This window comes from Copadichromis virginalis, linkage group LG7, assembly GCF_057382275.1.
Source record: "Copadichromis virginalis isolate Kocher_CV1m ecotype Utaka linkage group LG7, C_Virginalis_male_GT1.1, whole genome shotgun sequence".
NCBI lineage: Eukaryota > Metazoa > Chordata > Actinopteri > Cichliformes > Cichlidae > Copadichromis > Copadichromis virginalis.
In genome coordinates, this window is record NC_140624.1 from 28,002,540 (window position 1) to 28,025,551 (window position 23,012).

The following is a 23,012-nucleotide window of genomic DNA, read 5'->3' on the forward strand; positions in this document are numbered from 1 at the left end:
AGATCAAATGATATAATGATTAGATTAAATCGACTTATTTATGACCTTAGTTTTCTCATCTATTTACTGCTGTCATATCTTATTTCCATTTGCTGTGCCCCCTTTCCCTCTTAATATGTTTCCTTCAGTGTTTCCTAAGTTATGTATCTTCTTTAGTTCTTTATTTTCATTTTCTTCTCCCTTGTTTCATATCCTTATTACTTTCACTTCTTCTTAATCTTTCTCCCCAACCAAACCAAACTTTAAAATGTTTTTGCACTATTTTAATTCCTATTCTACCCTGACACAAATATCAATTAATAAATACAAAATTAACGGCTGAATGAAGTCAGTGTCTCTATTAATGGTCGTGTGGAGGAATTGAGCCAGTGAAATGTGGGCGGCGCACCGCCTCGGTGTGGCCGCTCCTCTCCAGTCAGCCAGACTGCGTGAAGAACAACGGACAGAGCGAAACGGCGTCGCACACTGGGACCTGCGAGCTGTACTACACATACGTAAATAGCCAACTCACAGCCTGCATAGTACAATATGGAGCTGTGAGGGTCGTGGACCTACTCTCTCTCGCTCTGCATAAAAAACACTACATTGTTTATTTTCCGCATTTACGAGTATTTCCACCAACATGGAGACTACAGGCTTCTGGCTGCTACTGGCTGCACACTTTATCCTTATCTGCCAACAAGGTAAGGCATGTTGTAATTAATGTTAGTGTGTTATTCACAGAAACACTTAATAGTGTTTCAAAAGTGCGGTGGCCTTTTACTTGCTGCGCCAACTTTTAGGTGATCACTAGCTTTAGGTAAGTTGAGCAGTACGCTCTCTCAAAAAACAAAACAAAAAAACTAAACGAAAAAAATCTTTTTGTAGTCTTTGTATTTTGTTAGCATTAGAAAGTTTTTTTGTCTGGTCTATATATATTTATGAACTCATTTTCCTAACTGTGGCTGAGATGCCACACACACACTTCTTTTCTTAATTACTCAGTGGGATCTCAGATTAAAATGTTCTGAGGCATAGAGTGTCACACATAAATTCTAAACTGGAGCTGTCAAGCATGAAAGGAGAGGTCTGGACACGGTCTAACTGGTTTATTAAGAGTGTCAGACGCTCTGTATTTATAAACAACAGCAATTGAAACCCAGTAACACATTACACAGTAACACATTATATATATATATATATATATATGTATATATATATATATATATATATATATATATATATATATATATATATATATATATATATATATATGTGTGTATATTTATATATATATATATATACATATATATATATATATATATATATATATATGTGTATATATATATATGTGTATATATATATATATATATATATATATATATATATATATATATATATATGTATGTATATATATGTATATATATACATATACATATATATATACATATATATATAAATATATATATACATATATATATATATATTCATAAAACTCATGTATATAAAATATGATGTTTATATCAGAGATGTGACTTTTAGTTTTGTAGCTGTTAGTTTCTGTGGCTATGGAGACGTTTCCAGTTTTTATTTATGTATTATTTATTGATTTATTTTTTGACTGATGCCATGGGAACGTGCAATCATCATAAATGTTTAGGTTTAACTGTTTCAGTCTACTCGCACGCAAAAACTATACTTAACTGGCAAGTTAGTTGGCAGATCTATATTCGTCTTTCCACCAGAGGAACTCAGGGAGTCTAGAAGTTCCAGGCAGGCAGTTTTAAAAGCTTGTTGTAATATCTCAACATCTATGAACTTTTGAGGTGGGATTTTACAACTGCATTTAAAATGCAGTGAGATGGTGATCTGATGGCACACTGTTGGTGCACTGTTGCCTCATAGTAAGCGTGTCCAGACCCGTGTAGGATCCTTCTGTGTTGAGTTTGCATGTTCTAATCATGCTTGTGCTCCTTTCCTTCAAGAAGTCTAATTTTTTCTACCAGAAGAAAATATGAAAACTTATTTTTTCAACATTATTTTGACAAAGGGGCAGGCTTACAACTGGAGTTGGTCCATAGGCATTGCACAGTGCTGGCCCACTGCTCCCAATGCTTAAGATGGGTTAGATGTGGCTATGCTATAAATATTAGTAAAAATTATATATTGTCTTAAAATATTAGCAAGGTCATTAAAAAGAAGTAACTCACAGCCAGTCTTTGTTTATTGATTTTCATTTGGTTTTGCTGTTAGTAGCATTTAGTAGCTCTTCTGGTACTTTAATAATTTTACATGACCATCCACTGCAGGCAATGTTGTCTTTCAAGTTATTTGCTGAACCCTAGAATCAATTCCTCCGTGTTTAGTTGCTGTTCTTTCAACACTTAAAAAAAAAGACTGATAAGTTGGTCCTTCTTCTTGTCTCCCCAAAAGGAATTTGTTTCTTGCACCATCTCCTAGTACTTCCTGGGACATGGTGCAAATTCTAAGTTGCTTAATGGTGCACTATATTTCAATATAAGTCAATATATTAGAGCCAATTTATAGCTTCTATGATTACTGTTTTCATAAAAAATGGAAATACAAAAATGTCTTGCGTTATATTGGTACCTCTGCAAACTTTAAAATCCACAAGAATTTACAATTCTTGTGAGGGGGGTTGTTTTAGCTTTCTGAGAAGGCAGCACAGGAATGGTGGAAGAAAAGATGTACAAGGAGAAAACTCAGCACCATCTGTCCTCCCATAAGATACTTTTGAATGGGCAGTGCAAGCCCCGTGCCCTACTGTGTCTGGGCTCATAGAATCTCCTGCCCACTTATTGTCTAACAGAGAGTCTGCTGACAGATGGCGGTCACAGTCAGCCTGTCTGACACTAAGGCACATGGAGGAGGAAGCTGTGGTAAATGATCACCACAGACTACCTCCTGTTTCTCTTTCTTCTTTAGATTAATGTTTTTCCCCCTCTATTTATTTTATCCCTTGATATCTGTCCAGTGCTGCTTGGGGAGACTGGGAAGACATCCTTTGCTGCCCAACTGGTAGTCTGGAGAGAGGGATAAAAAGAGCAGATTTCCAGTTGTGACAGCGGGGATATTTGATGACCAGATTAGGTGGTATTAAGCATTAACTCGGGCATACAGAGAAGCCATCGGTTTAAATCCTCCTGAGTCTCCCCTCTTTTCTTTCCATGGGCCCTTGGCTGAATGCTGGCTGGGGTTATTTGGGGAAACAAGCAGACGGGTATTTGGTGGAGGTCAGCTGAGGAGGCCAGTTGGTCGAGCTCAGCCCAGTGAATTATGCTGTGAGAGGGGAGATTTGTTTTGAAATAGCAGGAAAGGGGGCAATGACATACAGAAGAGAGGTCTAAGGGGTAGAATGAGGTGGAACGATGGGGTGCAGAGCAACACAGAACAGAAGAGGGTAATGGGTGTTTTTCTTCTTTTTTACAGGGGATGGGAAGGTGGGGAAGTGTGATTCACGATGGCAGTGTAATTTGTCCGAGTGGTGGTGAGGACGAGAGGGCACTGTCACACTGTGAAGCTGGTGCTGAAGTGTGAAAGCACATTTTGTTAGGAGTGGGGAATAAAGTAAAGAGTAAATGCACACATTTGCCCTCCAGTACCACAAGATTGTAGGCTCACAGAGTGATAGAGCACAGGTTAAGCAGCTCTTCTTCCTTTGTTGCATTTTAACAGCCCCAGCAAAGCCCACTGTGCATTTTGGTTCTCCAGCCTCACTTTGTAGTCCACTTTTGTGGACTATAAAATATGTCTTGGCAAAAATGCTGAGGAAAGAAACATACATGTTTGTCTCTTTCTGCTCTTATGAAACAAATGAAATAACAAAACTGTGAAAAAATGTGAGTAAAACAATACGTCGATTTACAAACACATATTCTCTTACAACATAATATGTGTCGGTCTAGGTTTACAGTCGTCCAGATCATGGTAGTCTAAGGAGCTTGAAAAGAAAGTGACTGAACTTCTTTAAGTTTCTTGAAGATGCTTCATCTCTCATTTAAGAAGCTGCTTTAGTTCTAAAACCAAATGGTGGATTCCTAGGTATTTAAACCCTAGTGGGAGTTGTCCTGTCGTGTCCTGATCATTGACCCAATATTGATCATGTGACTCATCATATTAGCCAAGGTGTGAAAAAATGGCACAATTACCAGCAGAGGTTTTGGGTGAAACCTCTGTGAGACCTTGCCTCACCCTATCATGTGACCTATTGTGATCACCTGACACAAGATATGAGTGGGGGTTAATGCGCCTGAGAAGGGATCTTAAAACTGCATTGTAGCTGGCAGACAGTTGATGTCACCCTCTCAAAAATGTTCAAAGATGGTCGTCCACAGTGGATATAGATAGCCTCTTTCAAACCATCTGTCTTCTGTCCAAAATGTGAACATTGTCACCCTTGAACGAGTGATCTTTGAGCTTTAGATGCAGATGTACAGCTGTCTTGTCCTGTCAAGGTGGCTCTTCTATGTTGTCCCATGTGGAGCCACTGTTTCGTTTCTCCAGTGTCTGAGCAGTCCTCACTGCACTGCACAGTATACAACATTTATAATATCCCAGTAAAGATTGGACGTCGGATGTGCAGGTCCATCGGTCCATGACCAATCCTGGACATGTATACAATGTGCAAACTTGGTCCACAATTTGGATCTCCAACCATGACCCAACTTGGACTTTGGGTCCTTTTTTTTTTTCTTTAGATGTCATTTGGACATCTATGACAGGTGCAAGAAATTTACATGATAAATACATTTTTTTTGTTTTATTTTTTTACAAATATCAACATTTTTTGTTATCAACATGATGCATATGAATAGAGATTATTTATAAACAAACAAAGTTTATTATGCGTTAGCCTGTTGATTTACTCAGTACATGTGGGTATTTATTTATTTTTTTGTTATTTACATTTTTTCAGTTTTTCTTTGACTGGGTTATTTATTTCAATTAATCAACTTATGTTTTTGTAACCAGGTTAAAACAGATTTTCTTTTTTTAAGTTTTCTTTAAATGTGTTGAAATCCATGTTAAAATGTAAAAATAATAATGGCATTTAGTATTTAGAATTCTTTTAAAAAATTATTTTAAAAGGAGTACAATGTGTTTAATAAGTTTAAAAGAGCAGTAATAATAATTTTTTTTCGGGGCCCTCAAAGCGCTGTACAATTCCACTATTCATTCACACACTGGTGGAGGCAGCTACAGTTGTAGCCACAGCTGCCCTGGGCCAGACTGACAGAAGCAAGGCTGCCATATCGCGCCATCGGCCCCTCTGGCCATCACCAGTAGGCGGTAGGTGAAGTGTCTTGCCCAAGGACACAACGACCGAAACTGTCCGGTTACAAGACGAACTGCCAGCTCTTTGAGCCACAATCGCCACACAGAGAGCAGTATCCTGTTTTACTGTGAAGAGCTTAGAAAGAGGTTGTGATCGGTTGCAGGACTGGGAGAAGTTGTGATGGAAAGTATGAGAAGTTTGTAAAAGTGTTTATATATGAACTGGACTATCTGCTCGACAGTCTTTATCAGTGCACACATTTTGCAAACTGCCTGTGAGAAGCTGGGGACATTTCTGCTCAATCTGCTGCTCAAATCCACCATGCAGCTGCTTACCTTTGTTTTAGCTTAAGAGCCCGCGCCATCTTGGAGAGCTCCACTAATTACGCTGCATTCCTTCACACATAGCTGTTTCTGTACAGAAATCATGCTGCCCACCCTCTGGAAACATGGGACTACAGTGCCTATAGAAGCATAATAAAAATAAAAAAATGTCTAAAATGAGTTGAAGTTTGACATTGAAACAACGTCCACAACAACCACATTTTACGGAGACCAACACTAGATGTTCAGTAGATGCTGAAAAAAAAAAGTTGCCTGGCATTACAAAACAACAATGTAGTGGGATAGAGAGCCACATACATACACTTAACTGTTTCATCCAGAGGTGTGCTGACTCTCCACAGGCAGAGTTCTTCATGTTTTATATTTGAGAAGCAGCCCCACATGCCTCCCCTTTTGTTGATTTGTTCATTGATGACTGACTTCTCAAATTGTCCTGTTTGGAAGATATCGTTTCATCTCTCAACGAGCTGAATTTCAAATTGCAAGGACAGCACAATAATGGCAACATGTTCTCACATTCCATAAGTCCCTGAAGCTATGGGTTGCATGACATAGACACCAAAACCATGTCTTGCACTGTGTTATAGGACTGAGAACAGTATAATGTTACTGATGCGGAAGGGAAAACATCTTGTTGGGCTTATTCAGACACACTAGCTACGCCCATTCACAACTTTCATCACTATTTTTGAGTGACAGAAAATGGGTTCAAATTCCCTTTGAATTTGAAAGCGTGGAGGGGAAAAAGTAGAACTATTATAGCTGAGCAGTTACATGCTGAAGATGATGTAACAGTGGGCATATCACCATTAAAGACAAAGTCACCAGCAGAGATATTGAGCTATTAGGCAATGGCATGAGACTCTACTACCCACCAAGGGAAATCTAGATATAGTTTGTGATGTTTTCCATTCTGTCACTAGTAAACTGGAGATAATGTAACCCCATTTCCTCTTCCTGAGTATAATCACACCTCTTTGGATCACTCTACCCTCATTCAGCTAGTGTGTTACATGTCCCACCAGAGACAATAAAACACTGACTTACTACACAAAAGATGCATATAGCTCATCTCTCCTGTGTATAAACATTTAGAACACAGGAAGCTTTCATCCACATTGTGTAAAGAAAACCTCTGAAGGACTGTTTTGATGCAACAATGTGGGGATTGCTTTGTGATGACCATGGAGAGGACATTGATTGTCTGGTGGATTGTGTAACAGACTACATTAATTTCTGTACAGATAATGGTGTATCCCACCAGGACTGTACATCAGATTCTTGATATCAAGGGTGTTCTTAAGCAGAATAGGAGAGCCTTTTGAGTCAGGAAACAGAGAACAACTGAAGAGTATACAGAGATAGCTGAGGAGAGGCATTAGTGAGGGGAAAACACTTTTCCATTACTACCTACTCAGATTGACTTCCCAGGTTTGCCATGGTTCTCAGAGTTTTCCATTAGGTCATAGTACCTGGTACCAGGTACTAAAGTAGTACCTAATCTGCCTGGTTCCAAGCCCCCAAATATCACACTGGGAAAATCAAACAGCTGGTGATGGACTTTTACAGGCACAACCATCCTCCTTCTGCACCAGTGAACATTCAGGGAATGGACATTGAGATGGGGGACTCATAAGTACCTGGGTGTTCACCTGACCAGTAGATTGCATTAACAATTCAAAGGCCATCTACAGGAAAGGACAAAGCAGGCTGTATCTGCTACGGAAACCGAGGTTATTTGGAGTGCAGGGTCAGCTCCTAAAGACCTATGGGGGTGTCCAAACTCATAGGCTGCATCCTCCTGAGGCCGCATTTGTTGGCCGATTACGTCACAGTGTCGCGACGAAGGCTGTCCAAATTTGTAGACTCCTCCAAATGCGGCCGACAAGTGCTGCCTCCTTTTCCAATGTCAATCCAAGCTCACCTTTTAACATGTTACTTACAGTAATGGAGAGAACAGCAGCGGTCAGTTTGAGTCTTGGTATTGTTGTTATCTTAATAGGAGCAACTCTGGTCTTTGCTGTAAAGCACAATGCACTTTATCATCTTTGTTTACGTGTCTTAAATACGAACAGTGACAGTAAGAATATAAACTTGTGTCAGAAAAGCCATGCAACTCTGTTTTTACAATTTGGTCAAAGTCTTTAGGAACATAACAGTGTGATATTATGATTTTCTCTATGTTGTCTAAGTTGCTATTGTAGTTATTCCACATTGGCCTTAATTCACTGGGAAGTGGATCATCCCAGCTTGTGCCTTGTTTGCATGTCTCTTGAAGCACTCTTTTGCCTGTAAGTAGAAAAGGGGAGATGAATCTCAATGGGCCGTAAAGGGATTCAGCCATAGACGGGATGCCTTGTCTTGTAGCACGTTATTGTTGGGGCGAAAATGAAACCTGATTGTCTGCATCAATATGAGGCATCAAATACTACTCTGAGTTTGTCTGGTTTTTGGGGATGATATATCCTGCGGTGAGGAATATACCACTTTTCTCCTTCTTTTGCTTCACTGTGCACTTCCTCTGCATCACCCTTTTCTACGATTTCAATCAAACTTTATATGTTGTTCCTTGTACATTGGGTACAGTTTGGTTTGAGGCTTTGAAGCCGCACAGTGGCCATTTGCTTATTGTCTGGTAAGAAGGGTCTCTCCTTAAATGGAAGTGGCATTTCATAATGTCCTTCAGTGTTTTTGTAAATCCCTTCCTTTTAACATGTTAAGAAAGAGAATGTCATCTTGAGACACTGACCTGTTATCCTTGTTATCGTCCTTAAAGTCAGACTCAATAACCTTGATTGCATCAGCTGGAGTCACTAGTGGGAGCTCTTTAACTGCAACTCTGACACAGAGTAGACATACTAGAAGAGTCATCGTAAGACAATGCCAGGCGTGCAATTCTCCAGTCCAATGCTGTGCGAACTGCATAAGGTTCATTCTCTCCTCCTAAGATTACTTGCTTTGGAGGAGCTTAGCTTATTCCTGAGAGCAACTCTAGCCAATTAAAAGGACAACTTCACAGTCTGGTGGTTGCAGCCTATTCTGTGTTGATCTGAATTTGTGGCTGGTTTGTTGCTCATTTACCATTGTCATAGTTGAAGTTGTGCAGAGTGGAGAGCCTGAAATGATGTGATCAGGTTGCACATGATCTTGGCTTCAGAAGACATGAACTTGGCAAAGTCCTTTAAAACTGGAAACTTCCCACTTTCTTTCATAAACGGAGTAGCTTGACGATTTCACCTTGCAGCTGCCCAGTTTGGTATCATTTGAACAAGTTTTTGGTTCTCCTCACAATCGTTGAGAATATTTAAACCTTCCCCTGAATCCTGTGGAGTCATTTGTTTGGATCTTTGGCCAATTTGCCAGACTTTCTCTGAATGCTTTCTGTACATCAAATGGATGTTGTACATGCTAGGGCTGGGCCATATCATACCGTTCACGGTAATACGGGTATAATGTTTTTGGTCATATCGCCCTGCTCTAGTACATGCATCCCTGTATGCTTGACTGTCATTTCTGTAGAAGATGCCATCAAGCGTTTGTCAAGCTGGACCTCCTATGTATTTCTTTAAGTAGTGCAGTTTGTTAACAGGGGAGATGTGCAGTAAAGGAAGCTTTCCACTCGTTGAATTGTATTGGTTCACATGTTGTACATACTTGTTTTTACCATTCATCGTAAACTTTGAGAAGCCGTTTTTCCTTTCTATGGGCCTCCTCCTCCGACAGGGCAATGTAGTTGACCATTGGATCCCAGAAAACCTGGGTTGGAGCTGTGGAACTGGAACCTTGAAGTGGCTCTCACTGGGACCACATAGCTGAGTGTGGGTTGATCTCCTTCTCTGTTTGGGATAGAGCTCTTTTCAGCTTGGGTCAAGCTCCTATTGAAGCATCCCCGGTTAAAAAGATGTTCTCTCAAATGGTTGGCCACTGTCCCACAAACGTTTTGGATATTGATCTGGTTCGTTAAGTAACAGAGGTGGCTGCTAATCAGTTTCAGCTGCCCTTTTTTATCTTTTCTGACATTTTTTTTTGTTTGTTCAAAACTAGTTTTGTATTTGGCTAGGGTCGGTGTCACCAGTGGTAGCATGAGGTGATACTGGACCCTACAGAGGTTGCACAGGCAGTCAAAGTCCATTGCCAAAAGGTTTGCTGTTTTGTCCCAACACAGTATCAAGAGCATGGAAGAGATTCCAGGAGACAGGCGCTCTAGGAGAGCTTGTCAGGGCTGTAGAAGGTCCTTAACCCATCAGCAAGACCACTGGTACCACTACACCACTTGCTCCTTTGTGCAATGAAAAAGCAGATTGTCAGAGCCCTACAAAATGAACTCCAGCAGGCCACTGGTGTGATTGTCTCTGACCAAACAATTGGAAACAGGCTTCGTGAAGGTGGTCTGAGAGCCCAGTGTCCTCTGGTTGTCCCTGTGCTTTACAGTTTTTATAAATGAGAGCAAGTTCAGCTTAAGCACATGTGACAGACCTGAAACAGTATGGAGAAAATTACATTATTAAGCATGACTGGCTTGGTGGCGGGTCAGTGATGGTCTGGGGAGGGATGCACAGACCTCTACAGGCTGACTGTCCCTGACTGCCATTAGGTATCTGGTTGGAAAGATCAGTGGGTTTTGAGTTCCTCCTGGTTCATGACAATACTCACCCTCAGTGCAGAGAGTTTGCAGGCAGTTCCTGGAGGATGAAGGAACTGATACCACTGACTGGCCCCCGTGTTTGCCTGACCTAAAGCCAGTAGAACACCTCTGTGACAGTTTGTTTCTTTGAACTCTGGCTTGATAAATTTTATTTCCAATATATTATGTGGCTTTCTTTTGTTCCTAACCTAACATTACCGAGTATATATCTAGTAACAACTATACCAGGTATTAACTAGAGATGGACCGATCCGATATTACATATCGGTATCGGTCCGATACTGACTTAAATTACTCGATCGGATATCGGAGAGAAATAAAAATGTAATTCGATCCATTAAATATCAAAAAAGCACCTCACAAAACTTGCGACATGGCATAACTTGGCCCATAACCGTAGTACGTCGGAGCAGTATGCCTCACATGATAGAGCGGCTGTGTGTATTTGCAGACTCGCTACCAGCCCGGCATTTCATCTCCGAGGAAGTTATCCCAGAGAGAAGTAAAGCAAGTGTGTAAGTTCATCTCTGAATGTTTGTAAAGCATAGAGATTAACAACCGATATATGGAGCGACTGCCTCTCTCTCCCTCACTCTTCTGCTGCTACTTCAATCGTGAAACTGATCAATGATCAGCTGATCAGCTTTTCTGTCGCGAGTCCGTCTCTCTTGTTTGTTTATTGCCCACTTTGTGCCAAAAAGAGGAAACCAGCGGCTGAACAACAGCAGCACGTTTAAGCTTGATAATCTGTTGTTAGAATTTATTTACTTTCTACACCAGGATCCTTTTCTACGCAGCTGACGGCTGGTAACTGTGCAGGGGCGGATCTAGCAAAGTTTAGCCAGGGGGGCTGATAGGGCATAAACAGGGAAAAGGGGGCACAAAGACATACTTTTATTTCTTATTCTTATTTAAAATGTTTAGCTTTTAATAAATAATTATCCGAATCTTACACTCAAAGTTTTAATCTGATGTAAAATGTATAGAAGTCCATTACTGTATATAGAAACTATTAAGTCTAATATACCCTAGTAAGCTATAGTACTTTTTCCTTTGGGAAGGTACGATCTGTGCAGTCTGCAATTCTGTTGAAGAAAGATGTTGAATCTATTTAATTATTCTTGAAAAATAATTTATTTCTGTACATTTTTTTTCACACTTCATCAAATTAAAGTTGATTACGTCGATTAAGCATCATAAGGTGGAGGGTGGTTCCCTAATTTTTTTCTTTGCTGGGAGTTTTAGAGCCCTATTAGTTAGGTTGCTTAATATTTATGCTAAGTACTCTCTAAAATACCAGAATAGGGAGGATGGAGTAGGTTTAAGTTTATTAGATTGATCAGTATTGCTGAACTATGAAATATTTTGGGTGCAGTGTATTTTTTGCATACAGCTATAACAGAATAGCTTTAGTGTTTGTTTTTTTTAACTTGAGTATGAACTTATACAAAAAGCAGCAAGATATTTTAAAAAACAGCTTTATTGATTAAAAAACACACTATATTGGATTCATATCAGTATCGGCAGATATCCAAATTTATGATATCGGTATCAGACATAAAAAAGTGGTATTGTGCCATCTCTAGTATTAACCTCTCAAAGCAGCACTAATATCGCCTCTCAGCTGGGATTGGCTGCAGTCCCATCGCGAGTGGATAGGAAGGAAATGGCTTCATATTATATACAGTAAGCAGTAGGTTTCCATATAAATACACATAGAATTCTCTGTACCACTACAGCACAGTTTGGGGTAAACTCCACCCCTCCAAACTTCTTTGGAGCCACTAGAGCAAAAGTCATAGCACTAGGTAATCTCATCATGTGAAAAAAAAATGCTTATTTTTGTTTGTGTTTTACAGTCATCTAAATAATTATGGTTGTTCTCCTCCAGTTCAGATAAGTAGCCATTTAGAGAGAAAAAAATTAAATCCCAAATAAATGTCATCATAATAGATGTCTTTCTGAAAGTGCTTATAATATAAAGTGCCTTGAGGTAAATGATTTGGTGCTATATAAATAACTGGGAATTGAGTATTGCAAGGTCATTTAAATCATTGGAGTCCAGAATATCATTTTGCTCAAATATATGATCAAGTTGTGATAAGAAACAGATTTTGCATGAGAAATAGAGGGAGAGAAATAAAAGGATTATTAAGAAATTGCAAGTAAATAAGAAATCACCAGACAGTGCTAAAGAGGGAAAATTAAATAGAAGTATGTCAAGGTTACGAGAGGACAAATCCATAATTTCCTCTGTGTCTGCCCCCTAGCTGCTAATTTAAATTAGGTCATCTCTCAAAATAGTCATGTGTGTCCAAGGTGTTGAGAGCAAATGCCCGCCTGTTAATGAGTCAGTGATTGTGTTATTGATGATGATCACACACATCACAACGGATATATGCAAGTAAAAAACCAATTGATGTTTGGCTGCAAACTTGCAGGCAGGGTGGCTGTGGCTGCCCCCTGCAGATGATGTGGCACTGAAATCTTTAGAAGGTCAGCGGGTAGGACGCCCTGCTTAGAACACTATGGACAGAAAACTCAATCATCTTTTTTCCTGTGAGACTGAACCCATGTTTTTTCAAGTTGTGGTCTGTATGCTACAAATGGGAAACACTATTCTAATAAATACCCCATTATACAGCCACCATTTACAAGCTTATCTGTATGTGAATTCGGTAATAAAATACTTCTAGATGGAATTAAGTGCAAGATAGAACTGAGCTTTTTAGAGTAGGGGAAAAATAAATGTTATTCATGTAGTCTCGTAAATAATGGATAACTTTTGGTTAGCTGGCCATTCAGTCTTAGATAAATTTTATTCATATGTCCATTGTATATGTTAAATTTCAAATTCCTTTTTTGCAGACATACTTTTGAATGGCTCTTTACGCTAAAGCTGATTCAAACCTGTCCATTGAACCCTGATACTTTGCTCTTCACTGTAACGATATTATCACAATATCTTCTCAGTCAAATGTTGTTTTGTTGGTGTTGTGCTGCCTTTGTTGGCATATTAATATAAAAATGGGTATTTTCAGTATTATATGTGTTCTATAGACACAATGTTCATTTTCAATTTATAAATATAACACAGTTATCAGTGAGTGGAAACTGCATACTGGACATCTGCGCATCAAAAAGACCCAGTCGAGGTGGTTCAGGAATCTGATTAGTATGCCTCCTGGGTGAGGTGTTCCCAGCATGTCCCGCAGGAGGGAGGCTCTGGGGCAGACCTAGGACACAGTGGAGAGATTGCATTCCATAATTTCCTCAGGTATTAATAAAGTATTCTGATTCTCTCAGCTGAAGATGGATGGATGAATGGAAATTTAATGACTGGACTTGTTGCACAGGTGGCATCCTATTATGGTGCCACACTGAGCTCCTGAAAGCCTCCCATTCTTTCACAAATGTTTGTAAAAGGAGTCTGCGTGCCTAGGTGATTGATTTTTATACACCCGTGGCTGTGGAAGTTATTGAATTCAATGATTTGGATGAGTGATTGAATACTTTCAGCAGTATAGAAATAGACTTTATTTGATCACACATTGGGGAAATTCACTTGTTACAGTATCGCAAGGGACGTGGGACACAAGGTACAATTGAGATCTATTGGAAAAAAAAAATAATTTAAACGGAAAAATATTTTTAAAATAGTATACAACAAAGAAAAATACTATACGATACAATAGTAAAATATACTATATAAAGATTGTTACTATATACAATAAGATACACCAAGAGTTTTATTTTTATATATGTATATAAAGTGCAGTGGGAGTGATAAATATATGTATGTATTTTAAACAGTATTTTTATCCTGTGTGGATATTTTACAGTCTTAAAATGAGGTTCTCATTCAACCTTGGTCTACTACTTTTGGTGGGTTACTTCAGTGTTTACTGCCCATTTTCCCTAGTTGGCAACTTGGAAATACTACATGCCTTGGATGCAGCATTAAAATCGTCAAATTCATTCATGAAGTAGTCTTTTGATTTCACTACATGCTCTAACCGACGTCCCTAGGCATACCATTTTCAATTGATTTACTCTCCAACTGAGGATTAAGTTGACAAAGTATTTAATCCAAGAAAGAGGGCTTTACATTCATCCTCACACTTCCCTTCTCATTGTTGTTTCTTTGGGATACAGTGCTGGCATTCTGCTCCATCCATTTAAGTCCAGTGTTTAATTAAGTTGTTTTTCTGTTGAAGGAGCTTCTCTGGGGGCCTTTGACAAACTCTTTCGTCAGTGTGTGTACAATCAGATTAGAATCAAAACACCTCTACTTAGAAGACATGCTTTATAAATAAGGAAATCTGCAAAAGAAGGTAATTCAGTGCTTAGTTTTGCAGGACTTATTAGACATTAGAAAAGGCAGAATTTTGAGTAAATAAGACAACAAATATTTGCTTTATCTCAAAAGTTGGGCAGTTATTGCCTTTGAAATACTTTTTTTTTTAAACTTTTTTTAAATGTTGGGACAGTTTGTGTGTAAAACGATGTATGATGTTTACCTGGAAACACTTGTGCAAAATACTAAACCACCTATTTGCTTAATATTTATAACTAAATGCTAAAAATCTGGCCCTCTTTAACAATCTATTAAGTTGTTTCCTTTTCCTCTCCATGCTGCTACCTCTCTAGCAGACAACCAGATAAAAGATAACAGAAGCCATCATAGTGTCATTAAAGATCCTTATTAAACTTCTGCACACTCCAAAAGACCTCAGCCTGCCCAGCTGATGAAGCCAACTTTGGCCCACCTTGTACAGAGCATAAGTGTTATGTGACTAGTCCTGTTTATTGTTTTGGTAAATGGATTTGTACTTTAGTGTCCAAACCACAGTTATGCTGTCAATGAGCATTTTACTGGTGTTAATGAGCAGGTGGTGAGGTCACACCAGATGAAGTAGGCGATACTCTGGATCATCAGAGAACTTCTGGAGATGGCATTTTGTGGTGTTGTATCTGAAGTCCGAAGTATAGAGGATAAAAAGGAAGGGACAGAGGACCGTCCCCTGAGGGCCCCTGATGCTGCATATCACCACTTCAGACACACAGACCTGAAGCCTCACGTACTGTAGTCTTTTGATGAGGTAGTCCATTGTCCATGCAGTCACAGTGCTTCTAGTACTCTACAGCTGTGAAAGTGATCTTGCCAAAAAGTAATTCTATGGATTGCATCATCCACCCCAACACCAGGATGGTAAGCAAACAGCAGGGGTCCAGCAGCAAGAGAATGGAGGTTGTTGATCCCCTCCAGACTCTTCATCAAGTGGGAAAAGTAAAAACACAGGTCTAAAATGGTTAGGCTCCCTGGGGTATACAGTCTTTAGCACCAGAACGACACAGGAAGTTTTTCACTTTGGTGGGAGGAGTGTGAAAATGCAAAATCTTGTCCGAAGAGGGGGGAGTAGCACATTGGGAGTGGGGCTTGAATCAAAAGTCCCTTTTCCATTAGTACCTACTCAGGTCGACTTGCCATGGATCTACGTGACTCGACTCACATCGACTTGCTTTCCAGCCCAGTAGTACCTTGTTTGCGTGCTTGTTGTCATTGCAATGAATCTGCACGTCCTGCGATGTAATTACTATTGACACGACTGCGACACACCAGTTGGTGGCATGCAGTCTGATGATGTCACATTTTAGTACCTGTTTTGATCAATTGGAACCCTAGCTGAGCAGGTACTAAAAAGTGCCTGGTACCAGTTACTATGACCTAATGGAAAACCGTGGTGAACCGTGACGAGTCAATCCGAGTCAGTACTAATAGAAAAGGGGATAATCTCTCTTTAAAAAAGGGATTCAGTTCACGATTGCTCTATTCTGTAGTCTGTATCCATAACCAGTTTTGTCAATACTCTGACTGAGGGTTGGTTCACGCTTACGCAGAAGTGCAGTCAAGACAGAGCAGTTGGATAGGACTCCTTCTTTTGAGGTCCAGGGAAGCAGGACTGCCAGGCCTTCAGTTAATCATTCTGGGTATGTCTCATTCATTAGCAGCAGGTTAATTTGTGCAGCCAGACATTCATTGTTAGTTAGTTAGCTTCTTTAGCCAGTAAGTGGGATTCATATCAGGGCCTGGTGCTGTCCAACTCTTCATGCTTCATTCTTTTTTGGATATCTGCAACTGTTGACGCTTGTTCAGGGAGGTTGCTATGGTTGCTCTTAGCACCACCAGATACCCAGCATTGTTATTATGGGTTACATCCTTCTCCCACATAGTCCTCCAGTATTGCTCCATCTCCAGCCTTGTTTGTTATAGTTTCCCTGCCACTGAGTGTACACCTTCGATGGTTCAATGGAGAGCAGCTGGTTTATCCTCCTGGCTTCTAGAATAGAATAGGACTTTATTGTCATTGTACATGTACAACGAAATTGTAGGTGCTCCACACCGACTGTATCTTATGTATGTGTGTATGTATGTGTGTATGTATGTGTGTATACACACAAAACAAGAGGAAAAAAAATACAAAAATAAGACAAAGGCACACATTGGAGAACAAAACAGTTGCAAAGTGCTCAGAGGCAGTGCAAAGAAAGACTTGGTCCGCGAAGAGTCAGTGTGTGAGTGGCCTGAGTGATAAAGGTTACTCAGACCATGGCTTAGATTGGTGAGGCAGGATTTCTGGGCAGCAGGTCAAACAGGTGGTGAGCGGGGTGCAAGGGGTCCCCTGTGATGGCACTGGTTTTCCTGAGACCTTCCTGACGAAGGTCTCCAGGGGTAGCAGAGGGCAGCAAATTATTTCTTGGGAGGTGTTAATTACCCTCTGTGCAGTCTTCCTGTTCTCATTAGTGGTCTGTCCATACCAAATACCCAGGCAGTAGGAGAGCACACTCCACTGAGAAACATTAGAAGGCCAGCAGCAGCTTCTCATTAAGGTTATTCTTCCTTAGGACACGAAGGAAGTGCAGCTGTTGCTGGTCCTTCTTTACCAGGACGTTGGTGTTGTCCGTCAAGGTGAGACCTGAAGTCCATTAGGAATTCTTTGTTTTAAGGACGTTCAGCTTCAGGTTGTTTTCTGAGCACCAGTGGGACAAGTTCTCTACCTCCGCCCTGTACGCTGTCTCATCTCCATCAGAGATGAGCCGAACCATGGTGGTGTCATCACTTTATGATGGTATTCAGTGCCTTCAACAAATGCACTGGGGCTTGGTTCCCAATAAATAACTTCGATGTTTCTATGTATGTGTGTGAACAGGTGACTGAAATGAGGCGTATTGCATAGTGCTTTGAGTACTATTTGAGTAGATTAAAAAAGTGCTATATAGTAATCAGTCGTTTACAATGGTTTGAGATCATATTCAGAGTTTGTTAGTGTTTGTGTGTATGAAATAATTAATTTTTTTCCTGTTGTTTTTTCTTTCATTGGATTTTCATAGAAATAAATAATTCATCCTGTATTTTTACCAGTAATTCATCCAATGAAAATATTACTAATACCACCCCCACCATGCTCAAATCCTCGTTGGCATCAAGAGCTGAGGGTCAGGGATTCGGGTGGAAGTAGAGGGGAGGGGGTTGTTACACATTCTGGCATGAGCACCAGTTCTCACCCCACAGCCTGTAGATGTCCTGGCTCTCCCAGGGTTTAGCTAATCCTCTTATTCAGCTTCTGGCTGGAGGCTGCGGGGCTCCCACAGACCGGAGCACAGAGTCGGCCACTCTCCGCTGAATAAACACAGTGACACAGTTGTGGTCTTTTTCTATTTCGTACAGGCGCTGAGCAAGAATTCTCCATAGAATCTATTCTACTCCTTCACTCTTTTCCAGTAAGCATGTTAACCCACCACCCCCAATCATCAAGACCTGAATTACATCTCTCCTACTCAGTCACCCTCCCATGTTCACTTCTTTGTTCTTCTAAAATCAGCTTTTCTCTCTTGATCCCCTTTTGCTCTATAACAGAAACCTTTTTTTTCTTCATTATTGATGGCTTCAGGAATATTTTCTCCAAACAGCGCAACAAACACTAGCCACATTGTGTAGTGTGACATCATTTTATGCTCCCTCCACAGAGGTTCCCAAGCGCTTTGCTTGCCGAGTTTACTTAACAAAGGAAAATATGATTTGTCAAAAAACCTGAACATCATGGACTGTAAATGTGCTAATTACCTCAAACTTAGCATAATGTCATCCATCCCAGTCACCTGTCCCAATCAATTTGGAAAATAAGGTTACTTTGTGCTTTCAGTTAGAGCAAAAGTGATACCAGACTACCATTTAAAAAATGAATTTGAGGTATGGTTGCAAAAAAAATCTTTCTCTTGCATGCTCATAGACTAAAAAGGAATCTGGTGCTACTTCTGATCTATTAAACATGCTAAAATGTCTTAAAAAGAGCACAAATTCTCACAGCTTTGAGATATGTTTGTAAATTCAGAGACAACTGTCATTTTTAATTTGAGTTTACAAGCTTTGACTATTACAAAGTTAAAGCAAATATGGGAAAGTGTATAGATGTATATGTGACTTTTAAAACTTCAATTTAGTTGTTGGGTTCCTGTTAATATGCACTGCAAATAAAAGTCTTATTATTTTACAAGAAGAGTGCTAGAGAGCATAATTATTTCTTGATTAAATTCTATTCACATTAATTGTCAAACATTTTGATTATTGGTTGTTTTTTATGATTATTTTTAAACAGATGTCCCTAACATGAACTTGTACCAGGTTATTAAATGCTAGTTATTAATTGTCTATGTTACAAAAATCCAAGTTTTTAAGTTTCTGATTGCAAGCCACACAAAAGATGAAATTTGAATGATTTGTTTTGTTGTGTTTTTTTTAAAACAGGCAATTCCTTTATTATGTAGAAATTGTAACCTTGTGGATATGTTGTGACACAAAAACGGAGAATTTTTAAAAGTATATTTGAATCATTTGAGAGGTTAAAAAAATCTACAAACTCAACAAATAAAGTATGCGTAATCAAATTATCCAGACAAATTATTTGTCATTGGCCTAGGTTCCCAGCTTTGCCTTGTTGGGAATTAAGCTTAGAGTGTAACTTTGATAACCTGAAATTTAATCTAAAATGAAAAGTTTAGTGCTCTTAACACTTTCGTGACAGATTGTTAGCTAGGGAGAGTGTGACGCCAGTGTGTATATATGTATGCACAGAGACATCTGCATACACAGGAACAGACTGTAATAAGCTCTTGTTGATATACTGGTTACAGAGCAAACAGGTGTTACATGTCAGAACTGCTTACTTACACTTGTCTGGCTGACATTTCCAGCTTAAGAGAGACAGAGCTCACAATTTCCTGTCAGGGTTGGCCCTACTGACAGCACAGACCTCACACCCCAGACCTCGGCAGCATTTTAGCTTGTGTCTCCATCTTAACACGGCTTCTGTCTGTGACTGTGCCATGTTGGCTTGAGCACAACACCAGACTGTCATTAGACTGCCACTTTTGCCAAAGAAAATCTTTTTGTAGAGGTATAATGTACAGCAAAAGTCTGCCATTTGAAGTTTATTTCCTCTCATCCACAAATAGTAAATGCTTACATCTTTAGCAAAGATTTTTTTATTTGTCTAAAATATTTACATTGACTGGCAATTACTCACTCGCAGCACAGCCAGAAACCTCACCACCCTCCCGAATTAATATGCCACACACTATAGAGCAAGTTCATGCTCACATCTCTGCCCTATTAAGAAAAAAATGGGGGTAAAAAAGTAGCAAAATTTTATCACTAACAAAAAAATGGCACTGTGACACACACCCCAGAGCACACACGCACACACTGGCGTTATGTTTGGGCAGCAGCCCTTTTATTTGTGGCAACAAAAATTTTCTGATATATCTGAGCAGTATTATCAGGTCCTGTCCTGCAAATGAGCTCCATTCAACAGTTTGAATTTAATTTGGTGGCAGTACCTCTTGTTCAGCCGTAGGACTTTAATAATATCCATGAAGTTCTCCACCACCTGAAGGTTCTGGTTAAAATGACGCTTCAACTCAAAGTAACAGTTTTCTTAAGTAGAGCAAAGACTCCTGATACGAGGTGCAGTCCATGATGGTGGAGCTTGAGTCCATTTCACAGCAGCCTGGCCTATAGAGAGAAAATACATTAATGAAAAAAAATAAGCTAAAAATGAATAATTACTCAAATATCTTGCAGAATATACTTCGACTGCGTGCCCAAGTCAAATCTGTCACATCTGTGTATTTAAAAACAAACAAACAAACAAACAAACAAAAAGATCCCCATGAACTAAATAGAAGAGAAGAAGTTAAAGAATTGAAACTCGGAGGTAGGGTGAGGCACGTAAACGAGAATGAACAGCTTGCAGAACTGGGCGAACCTATATAGATGACAACCGGAAGGAGCGTGTTTGGAGGTGTGGCCCCGCTCCTGAAATTCCGATACTTAATCTCCAAATAAAATACCCACTGTTATTGTAGTTAACTTGGATATGTTAAATAATTTATGTAAATAGTTCTACTATTTATAGATAAAGAAACTGAATACTCTATGTGGAACATGTGTTGGTGACCATTTGTTTCTGTCTTGCAGCTGAAGGATATGGATACAGGAATCAGCGCAAATTTTCAGAAGACATTGACTGGTCGTACGCAGGTGAGTCAACAATCACAGGTAACAAAACAAAAATGCTGAAGCAACTTCTGTGCATTCAGAACGTTCCTGAATTAGTAGAGCAACATGGTGTCAACAGATTTGGGAGGTCTTCATTTTGTTATGTGTTTGTGTACACTGCTGTTTGGTAAGACTCTTGAGTATATATATTATTAGTGTGGGTCTTTTGAAACTGAGTGGATGCTTGGTGAAGTCTTGGGACTCGTCTGCAAACTCCAATCCACTTTTTGTGGTGGGGGAATAGGTGATACCCCGAACACGGTGGTGTTCTGGGGCATTGATATTGCTGGCCCTGGACCAACCTTTTCCTAACCCATGGCAGGTTGTGGGAGATGGGGGTGCCTACTGAGCCACAGGAGGTAGAGGATTACCCTCCTTCCGGGGGTAGTCCTCAACCTCTTGGTTTTACCTGTCCCATCCTTCCCTCCTCCACACTCCCTCATACAACACATCACTCACACACGTAGTCTTGAAGGGGTGTCGTGGATTGCGTAGGTTAGTGTGTAAGGCCATGAAAGGGCCCCCTGTGTAACGGATATTCATGAATACACGGATGCGCCTTATGCCCCCCCCCCCCCCCGTCCTCCTTTTTTAATTACACACAGGGGTGCAGGAAGGGGGACATCTTCCTACACCCCTGTTTCACACACTCTGCCTCAGATCAGGGGCAACAAGCAGTTTGTGGTGGTTTAGGGCGACATCTGCTCACCAACACCAAGGGGGGGGGGGGGGGGGGTGTTTGCACGTGTCTTTGTCTCTCTGTATGTCATCAGTTGGTAGGTGAGAGCGAGTGAACGAAGTGTATGAGCGTGTGTGTGTGCATGGTGGGGTCTAGGTCTGGGGCTTGCTGGGCCTTGGCCCAAGTGGGACATGGTGACCAGGTCGTGTGTACTTTTGGGAGCTGTCTGCCTTCAGGCTTCTGGGGGGCATCATTGCAGTTACCCTAATTATCAAGTACATTTGTGACAAAGACACAGTGACTGCGTGTGAGAATGCCTGACTCATACACTCTCTCCCCATCTCCTTCTCACGCTGTCCTTTCTCTCACACATACTATTGGAAAATTGTTGATTTATGTGTCTGTGTTTTTTCACATTTTTCGTGCTCCAGGTCTTGTATGTTTGTTTTTTTTGTTTTTTGTTTTTTTTTTTGGGGGGGGGGGGGTTGTTTTGTTTTATTTTGTTTTTGTCTCTTACTTGTGCAGTAGTTGGCAATACATTTTATTTGTTTTATTTGTTTAAAGTTTGTGGCAAGCCTATTCATGCTGTTATGCATTAAGCAAACACCAAAAGAGTATGGTAGGTATAGAAGCTCTAGCTAAAATAAAGAGTCTCAGTGGCATGTAAAGGAACAAAGAGCAGAAAGATAAATCTAAAAGACTTCCACACCCAGTACTGGACATCACTACCAACAATACAGACTGCATTGCCCTTTAGCTGCTGTTACATTAATCTTGAAACTTGATTTTTAGGCGAGAGGTTTCTTCCCTTTATGTGTTCTTAATGATCAAATACGGGCCTATCAGACTGCCAGTTTTTGTTTTGAAAGATTCATGTTTCCAAAAAAGAAAGGGGGGAAAAGGAAAAACTGGTGATAAACTGACTTTTCTTCTGTCACCATTAGAGCTGCACGATTAATCGTTAGAAAATCGCGATCTCGATTCATACTTATGAGCGATCTCATTTCCAAATGACAACGATTTACAAAAAGAAAAAGAAAAAAGATGACGACGATTGTATCGCATTTTGATCCGGGACGTAATCTGCATGAAAACAAGCGCTCACTCTTCCTGCTCAACAAATAACAAGGGCGGAGCCTTATACCACGTGATACAGAAGCTGTGCCATGTGATGCTAAAATTAGCAGGGAAAAAACAACGTTGAGCACGTCAGGGATGACGAGAAAGTGACAGGAGAAAATCCGTCCCGGTCAACCACCCAAACATCAATAACGGGAACCTTATACAGCGCTTCCCTATACACGTCGAACTCCCGCAGGCACAAAGAAATTACGGAGGCTATCACTTATCACCTGACCAAAGATATGGCTCCCATCAACACTGTGCAAAACGAGGGATTTAGGAAAATGATCAACACCCTAGACAAACGCTACACAGTGCCGTCCCGCAAC

At 40.1% G+C, this 23,012-nt stretch overlaps 1 protein-coding gene across 4 annotated transcripts in view; it reads left to right on the forward strand.

Annotated features, from left to right (window-relative positions):
- Positions 1–439: 439 nt before the first annotated feature.
- LOC146705215 (receptor-type tyrosine-protein phosphatase zeta-like) overlaps positions 440–23,012 on the forward strand; it is a 93,408-nt gene continuing 70,835 nt past the window's right edge. For all 4 annotated transcript variants that reach the window (XM_085462823.1, XM_085462824.1, XM_085462826.1 and 1 more), the window contains exons 1-2: positions 440–683; positions 20,802–20,864. In XM_085462823.1, the coding sequence (XP_085318949.1) occupies positions 623–683; positions 20,802–20,864 (124 nt within the window). In that variant the 5' untranslated portion in view covers positions 440–622. The remainder of the gene's footprint in view (positions 684–20,801; positions 20,865–23,012) is intronic.